The sequence below is a fragment of the Pelodiscus sinensis genome, chromosome 1, assembly GCF_052426305.1.
Source record: "Pelodiscus sinensis isolate ZL-2025 chromosome 1, ASM5242630v1, whole genome shotgun sequence".
NCBI classification, from domain to species: domain Eukaryota; kingdom Metazoa; phylum Chordata; order Testudines; family Trionychidae; genus Pelodiscus; species Pelodiscus sinensis.
The window spans coordinates 359,142,865-359,155,919 of NC_143052.1; the positions used below are offsets into that span (position 1 = coordinate 359,142,865).

The window sequence follows — 13,055 nt, forward strand, 5'->3', positions numbered from 1 at the left end:
ATTGGGGTAATGCCTGGGTTTCCATTGAGTCCGATACTCTATAAATGAGTGAATAGGAATCATCTGTAATAGTGTGTTTAGGTAAGAGCTGAAATAGTCCGTCAATTGGCAGGTGCTGTGTGTGATCCTCTGGGAAAAGTAGAAATTTTTCCATGAATTCATAGAATCATAGAATCATAGGACTGGAAGGGACCTCGAGAGGTCATCGAGTCCAGCCCCCCGCCCTCAAGGCAGGACCAAGCTCCGTCTACACCATCCCTGACAGATGTCTATCTAACCTGTTCTTAAATATCTCCAGAGAGGGAGATTCCACCACCTCCCTTGACAATTTATTCCAATATTTGACCACCCTGACAGTTAGGAATTTTTTCCTAATGTCCAATCTAAACCTCCCCTGCTGCACTTTAAGCCCATTACTCCTTGTCCTGTCCTCAGAAACCAAGAGGAACAAATTTTCTCCTTCCTCCTTGTGGCACCCTTTTAGATATTTGAAAACCGCTATCATGTCCCCCCTTAACCTTCTTTTTTCCAAACTAAACAAGCCCAGTTCATGAAGCCTGGCTTCATAGGTCATGTTCTCTAGACCTTTAATCATTCTTGTCGCTCTTCTCTGTACCCTTTCCAATTTCTCCACATCTTTCTTGAAATGTGGCGCCCAGAACTGGACACAGTACTCCAGCTGAGGCCTAACTAGTGCAGAATAGAGCGGCAGAATGACTTCACGAGTTTTGCTTACAACACACCTGTTGATACAACCTAGAATCATATTTGCTTTTTTTGCAACAGCATCACACTGTTGACTCATATTCAACTTGTGGTCCACTATGACCCCTAGATCGCTTTCCGCCATGCTCCTTCCTAGACAGTCGCTTCCCATCTTGTATGTATGGAACTGATTGTTCCTTCCTAAGTGGAGCACTTTGCATTTCTCTTTATTAAACCTCATCCTGTTTACCTCTGACCATTTCTCTAACTTGCTAAGGTCATTTTGAATTATGTCCCTATCCTCCAAAGAAGTTGCAACTAATAGAAGATTAGTTTTGAAAGAGACCTCAGGAGTCATCGATTCCAACCCAACACTCAAAGCGGGACCAGCCCCAGCTGATCTAGGGGAAGGCTTTGGAGCAATGAAGCTCTGAAGGGGCTCTAACAGCTGGCATGGAAAAGTCTGACAGTCATCGGTGGCTCGGCATTGAAAGCAGAGAAACCGCAACTAGGGACATAGGGTACGGCTAGACTGTGGGGCTTTTCGGGGAGTGTCTCTGCACCTTTAGAGAATCCCATAGTCCAGTAGTTTAGAAAACTCTCATGGATGGAGACTCCGATTCGCATCCTTGCTCCACCGAATGTGTATTTGTCGAAAGTGGAACAGATAGAAGCAGACACACTGTGAGCTCCACCCAGAATAGTGCTTTGCCTGGTGCTTGGGGCACCGCTATGGGACCTGAGAGACCACGGTGTAAGTCCCTGCCTCAAATCAAGTGTAGTAGGAAGCGGGCCTGAAACATAAGCCCTTGTATCCGAGGCCTGGTGCAAGGCCTGAGGCTTGAACTAACGTCGTTTCCAAGCTTTGCTAGTATAAAGCAAGGAAGCAAAGTGAGCCGAAGTCATGTCCTGTCCACTTGAAGCCAGGCAGAATCTGGCAAGAACTGGGTGGATGCTGCAGAAACTCACGCTCCGAAGTAGTGCCAGGCACAAGACTAGATGTGGGAACACGCTCCAGAAAGGCTGTGACGGACTCCCCCGTACTTTGGGAAATGGACGTATGGACCAAATATACGTCACTCAACGGTGCTTAGGACAAATGGCGTCATGTAACCTGTCAATCCTTATGTCCTAATCTGCTGGGTCTGTGTATCTTATTGTGGGGTGTGTGTCATTGTTGTGTGTAAAGTTAGAGAGTGTGGGGTGCTTTATGGTATTAACTGTGCAAAGGAAAGTCATCAAGGGTGTTTCCAAGGCTACTTCAAGGTCTGGGCACTCGCATGTAAGCACCCTTTTTTGTCCTTTAAATCTTAGCAGTGCTTGGTCTTAGGAAGTCACATGACCTCCCTAACTGGTAGAGACTGGCCAGGTAACTTCCCATGTAACAGGGAATCCATAAAACAATGGTAAGTTTAGCAGGGTCGTTGTCTTTGACTGGCTGGCTGGCATGGCTCCCTAGTTTGGAGGCTTAGCTGGACAGGGAACAGTTTTAGGGTGAGGTTGTAATGAGTTCATATGGAGGTTTCAGTGTCAGAATTAGCCAAGCGTTTCCTGCCATTTAAATTTGTAATCTACTTTGCTCTGCTTTCCCATTAATAACCACTGCAAACCTACCGCTTGTACTTAATAAAATCACTTTTATTTACTATCAAGCCCAGTGTAAATAATTGTTTAACCACCATGACAGGTAGGAAGTGTTTCCAAATGTTCACCCTTGCTCCCCCAGTTTGAATTATGACCCTCTCCTCCAAAGCACTAGCAACCCCTCCCAGCTTGGCACCAGCTGCAAACTTAATAAACTTAACTACTGTGCCAGTATCTAAATTGTTGATGAAGATATTGAACAGAACCGGTCCCAAAACAGACCCCTGTGGAACCCCACTTGTTATACCTTTCCAGCATGACGCTGACCATTAACTACTCTCTGAGGGTATGTCTACACTACCCCGTTAGTTCGAACTAGGAGGGTAATGTATGCATACCGAACGTGCTAATGAAGCCCGGGATTTGAATTTCCTGGGCTTCATTAGCATAAAGCCGGCTCCGCCATTTTTAAAAGCCGGCTTGTTCGAACCCCGTGCCGCGCGGCTACACGCGGCACGGGCTAGATAGTTCGAACTATGTAGTTGTTCCGAACTATCTGTACACCTCATTTCACGAGGAATAAGCCCTCTTGCACAAGAGCTCTTGTGCAAGAAGGCTGTGTGGACAGGCAAAGAAACTCCTATGGTTAAAATGGCCATTAGAGCTTTCTTGCATAAGAGAGTGTCTACACTGCCATGGACGCTCTTGCACAAAAGCACATGGCAGTGTGGGCGTGCAACAGTTTTTGTGCAAAAAGCCTGCAGTGTAGACGTAGCCTAAGACTTCTGAGAAAGGGATTCACAGAAGGGATCCCTGTTCCATGGCACCAGGCAGTACTTCAGGGAGCCTGAGAGCCAGAGCAACAGAAGAAAACTTTAGGTCCCTCTATGAGTAAAAAGCCAAAACAGCCTGTCCCGGATCTGTTTGTTCAACACCCCATAGATGATGGGGTTTAGCGTGGGGGGCACCAGGAGATACACATTGGCAGTGAGAACATGGAAATGCAGGGGCACGTTCTGGCCAAACCGGTAAATGAGGGAGGAGAGGATAGTTGAGATGTAAAAGGCTAAGATGGCGCAGAGGTGGGAGCTGCAAGTCCCAAAAGTCTTGAGCCGGGCGTCTTTTCTGGGGAGGCCGAAGATGGCCCTGAGGATCTGCAAATAGGACAGGCCAATAAAAAACACGTCAAGACCAATGACACAGAATACCACAAAGAGGCCATAGTAGCTACTGACACTGATGTCAGAGCAGGCCAGCTTCACCACGGCCATATGCTCACAGTGTGTGTGTGGGATGACGTTGGATCTGCAATATGGCCGCCACCTTGCCAAGACAGGATGGGGAATTACGAGTATGCCACCACGCAGAAATACAGCCAGGCCAATCTTGGCCACAGCATGGTTTGTCAGGATGGTGGAATGTCTCAGGGGATGGCAGATGGCCACATAACGATCAAATGCCATGGCCACGAAGATCCCAGACTCTATCACTGAGAAGCAGTGAATGAAATAGAGTTGGGTGAGGCAGGCATTAAAATGTATCTCCCTGGAATTGAACCAGAAGATGCTCAGCGATTTGGGCAGGATGGAAGTGGACAGGACCAGGTCGGTGGTGGCCAGCATGAAGAGGAAATAGTACATGGGTCCATGAAGACTTTGTTCCCTCTTGATGATGAAGAGGATGGTCAAGTTTCCCACAAGGGCTATGACATACATGGTGCAGAAGGGGATGGAGATCCAGACATGGGCCACCTCCAGGCCAGGGATGCCCAGCAGGATGAAATTGGAGGGGTTGGTGAAGACAGTGGTGTTGGAATCTGACATGGCGTAGGGCAGAAGTTGTCCAACTCTGAGGTACAATGACGTCTCCTTCATGCACCTTATGTTCCCCAACTTCTTGTATGTGCCCAGACTCTCAGATGATGGTCCTGGATGGAGAGACAATGTCGATATTAGACACTACATCTATTACTGGAGGCTGTTCCCATGGGTGATGAAGATTGGTCATTGTTCAGAGAAATAATTACGAACAACTGACCCTATGAATGTCAATTCCATTATTTTACTATACTCTGTGTGTCAGGAGTTGTTAAATATTGTGGTGTGAGAGAACATAATAGAGGCACCAGCAGAAACAGAAACGTGGACACTTGTTTTCCCTCATTGTTCCTTAATTGTCAGGGTGGTTAAACACTGGAATAGGTTGCTTAGGGAGGTTGTGGAATCTCCATCTCTGGAGATATTTAACAGCAGATTGGACAGACACCTGTCAGGGGTGATCTAGACCAGCATATGTGCAACCCAGGGGTCACGACCCTCTTGGGGGTCGCAGCTGTCTTCAGGGGCCAGTGTACTACAGAACGTCAGACTGGATCGTCTAATGGTCCCTTCGAACCTTACGCAGAACGAGGCGCAATGCTCTCAAGGTGCAGTGGGGGAGGTCTAGATTGGATATTAGGAAAAACTATTTCCGTAGGCGGGTGGTGATGCACTGGGATGGGTTCCCTAGGGAGGGGGTAAAATCTTCATCCCTAGAGGATTTAAGTCCTTTCTTGACAGAGCCCTGGCCGGGATGATTGAGTTGGGATTGGTCCTGCTTTGGGCAGGGGGCTAGACTTGATGACCTGCTGTTGTCTCTTATAGCCCTGGGATTCTATAGGATGATATAAGTCCTATGGATCTCTGGATAAGACAAGTAGATCAGACAGGTATTTACTGTCTCATAATGCATCAATGCAGGGACGTTCAATTACAGTAATTCCTTATTTAACACGTGCCTGCTTCACACGTTTTTGAGATAGCGCAGGGATTTTTTTAGGGAACGTCTTTTGAATTACACGACCATCCCTGGAATAACACGATTTCCCCAGCTGGCCCGTTGACAGCGGATGCACGGGGCTTCCCCCGCCTCCCTGCAAAGGGGCAGAGGGTTCACCACTCACCGCGCTGTTCCCCGGCGATCCCCCCTCGCCGGACGCAGTGCAAGTCCCCGTTAACCCATCACAGGGGCATACTCCCATCCCAATTCCCCTCTCCTCTCTTCCCCTTCCCTTCCCCAGAGCCAAACACCTCCCCTCCCTGCTGTAACCCAGTCCCCTTTCTCCCCCAACCTTATGCCTTGGTCCCAACAGACACCACTGCTTGAAACACAACCCCCACCTTTTCCATTCTTTTCAATAGGAAAATTGACCTCGCATAACACGTTTTCATATAACACAATCATTTTCTGAAACATCTCGATAGTGTTAAATGACAAATTACTGTACATTGCAAATCTGAACATATAACACTGATCAAACCGGAGTCTTAAAATAACCCATGTTTGACCTGTGGAACTCCTTGCCACATACATCGCTGGAGCAAATAGTTTAGCTGACTAGGAGTGGCCAATGGGCTGGCCATTTTAGCCTTTAGTAAAGACTATCTGAATCCTTCAAAGAGAAGACCTCATTCAGATTTGCTTATACATTTGCCAAACATTAAGATTTGAGACTGAAAATTCTGCTTCTGGCAGGCTTTTTTTTTATTATTCAAATTCAGGCAATATAGTTCCACAGAGTTCATGAATGAAGCTAGGAGAGAAGTCTTGAGTTCATTAAAAAAAACCTTGTAATTATTCAGGTAAAGAGCCCTAGCACCTCCATGCTTTCCAGCCGATAAAAGTCAGGGAGCAGCTCCCACCCGTGAACAAACACAGCCCTAAACGCACAAGGGGAGGTGACCGTTTCTGTGTAGTAACACACAGCTGGCTCCTAAGGGCTTTAATCAGTTTTTGCTCCAAGGGGACATTTGCCTCGGTGAGACCAGAGTCTCAGAATTTGTATCATACGTATTCTAAACGTTTTCACCCCGAAGGATCCACTCTGTCACGGACATGCAGCCACCCAGGGATGGAGGCCATGAGCCTGAGGAGGGGAGGCAGGGGTGCAAGAAAGGGGGACATTCAGGTAATTGATACTAGATCATTGTGTTTGGCGTGGGCTCTGGGATGTTTAATGGCTGTGCAGAAAGGAAACCGCCCCAGATTGTCAATCCCATCTTGCCCAAGCGGCCCTAGCTCTGTGGGGCAGGGGAGCCCATCAGCCAGAGCTGGTACCTGTGAGTTCTGAGAGGGACGTGTCTTCCCTGGCAATTTTCCTGAGGGAGCTGTGCTCACGACAGCATCTGCAGCAGCATCCCACGCCGAGAGCCGACACTGTGATGTCAACCGTTTATGATGCAGCTTTGAAATGCTTCTTCGGTTCCTCAGCATCGGGGGGAGAAGCGGCATCTGATGGTAACCAGGCTGGAGACAAGCCTGTCTGAGCTTCTCTGTTATTTATCCGTGTTTAGAAGTAAACAGCAATCAAGGGCCCTTCCCAGAAGGAGAGGAGAATCTCTGGGCTCAGCTGGGAGGAATTGGCTGCTCTGGGAATATCTCTGTGTTTAACAATTATAGTTGATTAGCAAGAAAACGAGTGATAATATCCACATCTCCCTAGCGTGTGATACCCTGTAAGCGCCCAGGATGGAAGGGAAGATCGTATCCACACAGGTCTCCAGACAGATGACTGAGGATAGATGGGAACAGGGACACTTTCTGAAGGATCTGCAAATCCCCTAGCAAAGGAAAGTCCCAGTGAACATCTCAGTACACAGATCGGTAAAGAGAGGCGCAGGAGACGTGACGTGGCCAATGTCACAGACAGTGACCAAGAGAACACCAGAGTCCTGACTTCTCTGCTGTAACCTCAGTCCCCCTGGGAGTAACTGAGCCCAGGACAAGAATGAAATTGATTCGAGCTTCAGTGATGCCTGTTTATTGGGTAGTTGTGAGTCATTTGCCTGGAGAGTAACCTGGAGCTAGGGTGCAGCTAAAGCCTTTGGCAGTGTCTCTGGCTCCCTCTCACACCGAGGCTGTGACAAGCAGCAATCTGTTCCAGAAGATGCGCTAACACAACCAAGGACACTATCCGCTGGGGCACAGGAAGGCTTTCCCTAGCCAGTCATCAACCGGCAATACAGTGGCTGCAGCCAGTTGTGTGCAATGCCTGAGCCTAGGACCCCAAAGCAGTGTTGTCATGCCTTGGTCGGAAGACTGCCCAGTTCCAATGTATTACCCATCCCTCCCTCAATGTGGAGAGGACAATGCACCAGCACCCATCCCAGAGCAGACTTCTCTTTTGTATTCCAAACCAGCATTCAAGTGTTGCAAAACGTTGTAGGGTTATCCCCTTGTGTTATTGTAACATTCTGTGTACCTTGGAATGCTGCATGGATCAGCCTAGTGATCTCACAACTCAGCAAGTGCCCCTGCTCTGGGTCGTTAGAAAGCCCCTCTTTGTGTCTGTGCAGTATTGTCAATCATTGTGCTCCTCCAGCAGGTGATAACTCAACACGGCTACTCCTCTGTGCTGTGAAGTGGCGTGTCTCTGTTCACCCTGCCACAGAGCAGAGCAGCTTTCTTGTGGGTCCCCTGCTGTGACAAGATTTGAGCCAGTGTTCAGGTGTTAGTGGAGTTTCTTATGTACTACTACATGATCACAAAACCTTTTCCAGACTCAGACATGTTCCACATTTTCACAGGGTTTATCATCGGTATCGAATTCTTTATTATAGAAAAGAAACTCTTAATAAAAGGGAGGGAAGTAACTTGGCAGTAATTTGGGAAAATACCACAGAGTTCATAACCGAAACCATGAGCAACAGTCCCACCCCAAGCAGGTTGTGTAATGTCCCTTTTCCTCCTCGGTTCCTCAGTCCAGCAATAGTATAGACCCATAAACCAAACACTGAGGGCACCTCCAGCCGGCATCTGTACACTTGCAGTTGTGAGGAGCAATGGAAGCCAATAGAATCATTTGTTTCCATTGGTCTCTGCTGTGTGGTCAGCAAGACTAGGCTTAAGGAAAACTGATGTGGGTGGCACTGCAGGAGTTGTGTACCTTAAACTGACCTCCCAGGTCTAGGCTATGTCTACACTGGCAGCTTCTTGCGGAAGAACAGCCATTCTTACGCAAAAACTTGCCAGCTACACTGCACGAGTGTTCTTCCAGAAGTAAATTTACAGTAAAGTGTTGTAAAACAGGGCTTCTTCTGGAAGAGTTATTCCTCCCCCCTGAGGAATAAGCCCTCTTGCGCAAGAGCTCTGCCAGAAGAGAGCAGTGTAGACAGGTAACTTGAATTTTTTGCACAAGAAGCCCCTATGATTAAAATAGCCATCAGCTCTTTCTTGTGCAAGAGAGCGTCCACACTGCCATGGACGCTCTTGTGCAAAAGCACATGGCAGTGTAGACACTCTCTTGTGGTAGAGTTTTTGCACAGGAACTCTTCCGCAAAAGAGTTCTTGCGCAAGAAGCTGCCAGTGTAGACGTAGCCCTAGAGTAGATCTGCCCCCAAAGTCTCTACCACACTTTCTGAGTGGACCATGAGGTTTGTTCAATGCTAGCATGTCTTTCACCTCTTCTCTCAACTTTCACATGTGGCTAGTTCCTTCCCCCTCAGCGTCCCCTCAGGAGGGATCTCAGTTTGCCATCTTCGGGGGTGTTACTATGCCAGAGTTAGGAGGAATAAGGATGTAAGGGGAGATTGTGTATTGGCCAGTCCACTGTGGTGCTGCTTCCCAAACTCAGGGTTATACCCATGCAAAAGTTCCCCTCTCCATTTTGGGGGTTTCCCTGAAATCCCCATTCCCTGCAGTGGAATTTCCCTGTCCTAGAAGGATGTGATCCTTGCACCTTGGGTTAAGAGGTGCAGTCAAAGTTGTAACTTACAAAATATTTATTTATTTATTTATTTATTTATTTTTATCCTGCCTTTCTATTTAAAATATTCAAGGCGGCTTACAAGAACAACAACAAATAATACAAATATATATAAAAATTTAAAAATTTAAAATATGAGACCTCAGAGGGACATAACCAGCTAAAAACATATTGGCTACGTCTAGACTGGCATGATTTTCCGGAAATGCTTTTAACGGAAAAGTTTTCCATTAAAAGCATTTTCAGAAAAGAGAGTCTAGCTTGGCATGGACGCTTTTCCACAAAAGCACTTGAGGGTGGTGAAGCACTGGGATGGGTTACCTAGAGAAGTAGTGGAGTCTCCATCCCTAGAGGTGTTTAAGTCTCGGCTTGACAAAGCCCTGGCCGGGTTGATTTAGTTGGAATTGGTCCTGCCTAGAGCAGGGGGCTGGACTTGATGACCTTCTGAGTCTCTTCCAGTTCTATGATTCTATGATTCTAATCTAGACGCGCTTTTCCGAAAAAAAGCCCCGATAGCCATTTTCGCAATCGGGGCTTTTTTGCGCAAAACAAATCTCAGCTGTCTACACTGGCCCCCTTTTGTGCAAAAGTTTTGCACAAAAGGGACTTTTTCCCAAACGGGAGCAGCAAAGTATTTCCACAAAAAGCACTGATTTCTTACAGTACGAAGTCAGTGCTTTTGCGGAAATTCAAGCAGCCAGTGTAGACAGCTGGCAAGTTTTTCCGGAAAAGCAGCTGATTTTCCAGAAAAACTGGCCAGTCTAGACACAGCCTTTGAGAGGAGGATCACACACATACAGACTCAAACTTTAATAAAAGCACGAATAAAAAAGGTGGCTTTAGCCTGACGCCGAAACAACACTAGCGTTGGCGCCATGCGAATATCCCGAGGAAGAGAATTCCACAATCTAGGAGCAAAAGCTGGGAATGCCCTGTTCTGCATAGATGTTAATCTTATCTCCACACTTGGGGGAACATGGAGCAAAACTTCACCAGCTGACCTCAATCCCTGGGCAGGTTCATATGGGAGAAGACGGTCCTTCAGATACCCTTGACCCCACCCATTTAAGGCTTTATAGGTCATAACTAAAACCTTAAATTGTGTCCAGAAACATACCGGAAGCCAGTGCAGCTGCCGAAGCCCTGGAATAATGTGCTCCATATAACGAGTGTTAGTTAAAACTCGAGCAGCCGCATTCTGGATCAGTTGAAGATTCCGAAGGCTCTTTAGAGGCAGCCCCACATAAAGTGCATGACAGTAATCCAGTTGGGATGTAACAAGAGCATGGATCACTGTGGCCAAGTCATGCTTGTTCAGTACGGGTCGCAGCTGGCGGATCAAACAAGTTGCCCAAAGGCACTCTTGGCCACCAAAGAAATCTGATTTTCAAATGTTGAAAAAGGGTCCAGGTGGACTCCCAAGCGTACCTGTTTTTTCAGGGGAGAGTAACCCCTCCTAGAACAGGTGCCATGCCACATTCACACACAGATGGCCTCCTGATCCACAGAACCTCAGTCTTATCTGGGTTCAACTTCAGCTTATTTGACTTCATCCAAACCATCACTGTCTCCAGACACCGAGTTAGATCAGTCACTGCCACCTGGTTCTAATGTCACAGGGAAATAGAGTTGGGTGTCCTTTGCATATTGATGGCACCGTCCTCCAAAACTCCTTATGACCTCGCCCAGCGGCTTCATGTAGATATTAAACAGCATAGGGGACAAGATGGAACCTTGCGGGACCGCATAGCACAATCGCCACGGGGTCGAATAGCAGCCCCCTAGCTCCACCTTCTGAAAGCATCCCGACAGGTTGGACCAGAACAGTGCCTCCAATTCCCAACTCCACAAGGCGTCCCAGAAGGATATCATGGTCAATGGTATCAAAAGCCGCTGAGAGGTCTAGGAGAATCAACAGGGATGCACTCCCCTTGTCCATATCCCAGCATAAATCATCTACCAGGGCAACCAAGGCTGTTTCAAACTGGAGGTAGAGCTGGTGTATGTTCTCTGTCCTTTGTAGCAATGGCGGGCTGGGTAATACATTTGTACTGGCTGGGTTTTCACCAGAGCAAGATGGGAGAGCTTAGCCTGAGGAGCCAAGAATATTTTCCTTGTAGCCTCCCAACATTGGCTTCTGAGCTGGCTAGCCACAGTATTTATGAACACAGCTGGGGGAGGGGGTGTTCCCACCCACGGACGTTCATGTGAGTGCAGCTAAGAGGGCTCCACAGCTCGTCGTGTCACTGTGCAAGAGGGAATCCAGGATAGTGAGTCTGAGGGCTCTGCTGCACCTCAATCGCAGGTGTCCCCCAAGGCCCACCAGCCACCAGATGATCCACAGAGTGACAGGGGGAGCAAAGGAGCAAACGAGCGTGGGAAACCATGGGGGGGAAGGCATAGAAGTGGTTGGGACTGCAAGGGAGGACTTGGAGCAGAGGTGGGGCCTTGGGAGAAGAGGAGAGGGAGGCGAGGGGCCTTGGGTGTCAGTTACAATGACAAATACAATTAGAAAGGGGGCAAACATATGAGTTAACAGATTGTTCACAAAGGGTATGTCTACACTACTGCGTTAATTTGAGTTATCTTAATTCAAAATAGTTAATTCGAATTAACGCATCTACACACAAAATGCAGCTCTAATTAGCATTTTGGATTTAAGGCCAGCCAGAACCAGGTCAGGCAGGGCATCAGGTCAGGAGTGTCTGTGTGTGGCTGCTGCCTGACGCCTGTGCTTAAAGGGACACATCCCCTCACCCCTGGGGAAGCCAGTTCTCAGGTGTCCCTGCTTGCTTGCCTGCCTCGATGAGCGACAGCAAAGCATTTGTGTCTCTTTGTGCTCTGGTTGCCCTCACTCGGGACACCACAGCACTCTGCAACACGGAACCGGAGCTGCTCCTGGGCTCTCTGGTGCTTCTCGTGGATGCGTTGCTGCGAGCCTGGCTGCACTTTCTGCAGGCTGCCATCCCAGAGGTCCAGTGGGGGGCTGTCAGTATCCAGGAGGCCCTGTGGGAGAGCTTCCACCCTGAGGAGCACTAAGAGCCTCCCTGGTGTGCCCCACTGGGCACTTGTGCCTCATTCCTCCCTCATGTCCTTCCACTTACTCCTCCCTAGCCCCCTTTCTTCATAGCAAATAAAAGCACATTTCTTGCCAAAAACAAACTTTCTTTATTGACCGAAATAAAGAATGAGGGTGGGAATGAGGGTGAGCCAGGGGAAGGGGACACCTGGAAGGAGGGAGCTGGAAGGGGGATGCAAAGGGAGGAAGGGGGAGGAGAAGCTCAGGGTTGGGGATCTTGCAGGACAAATATGATTTTCATGCAAACTGCTCCTGGGTTCACATGTGGCCTTTGGTAGCCAGGCTGGCAGTTATCCTGCTGTAGACGGCTGCATTCCTCTGTCCAGTGCAGAGATCATGGATGTTGGGGGCACTCCCCCAAACCTGAGTATGGTCCACCATGATCTCCGCCCTGGACCAGGCAGTCTCCTGGGAGCTGGAAGACTGCTCCTGGGGTGCAGTGGAGGGTTGGCTGCCAGTGGCTTGGAGCTGGCACAGGCACTGTTGCCAGAGTCTGCCCCTTTAAGGTCTCTGGGGCTGGTGGGAGGGAGAAGAGTGTTCCTGGTTTTGCCCAGAGTGGCCCCCAGGGGAAACTGGGAAGGTTGGAGGCCAGCTAATTGGGACTAAGTGTCTACCCAGCACTTATTCTGAATTATCTAATTCGAGTTTCATGTTACTCCTCATAGAATGAGGTTTACCAAACTCGAATTAAGTGCCCTGCTATTTCAAATTTAATTTGATACAGTAGTTTGCTTGTGTAGATGCTATGGAAGTTAATTCGGAATAACGGCTGTTATTCTGAATTAACTTTGCAGTGTAGGCAAACTGATTCCCCTGTGTATCACAATCAGAATGCACAGCAAGGTCATCACAAAAAACTCTCACTTTGACTGGCTCATCAATGATTCAGGGAAAAGGGCCCAGCACCCCAAGCCCTGCACGGGGCATGGTCTGAGAGCCAACGCC

At 48.3% G+C, this 13,055-nt stretch overlaps 1 protein-coding gene across 1 annotated transcript; it reads right to left on the bottom strand.

Annotated features, from left to right (window-relative positions):
- Positions 1 to 3,164: 3,164 nt before the first annotated feature.
- LOC142827777 (olfactory receptor 52M1-like) lies at positions 3,165 to 4,163 on the bottom strand. The gene has a single exon (XM_075923527.2). The coding sequence runs from the start codon at positions 4,161 to 4,163 to the stop codon at positions 3,165 to 3,167; it is 999 nt and encodes a 332-aa protein (XP_075779642.1).
- Positions 4,164 to 13,055: the final 8,892 nt, after the last annotated feature.

Excerpts from the sequence above, each read along its gene's own strand:
- LOC142827777 (XM_075923527.2), bottom strand. The coding sequence starts at position 4,163 with ATGAAGGAGACGTCATTGTACCTCAGAGTTGGACAACTTCTGCCCTAC.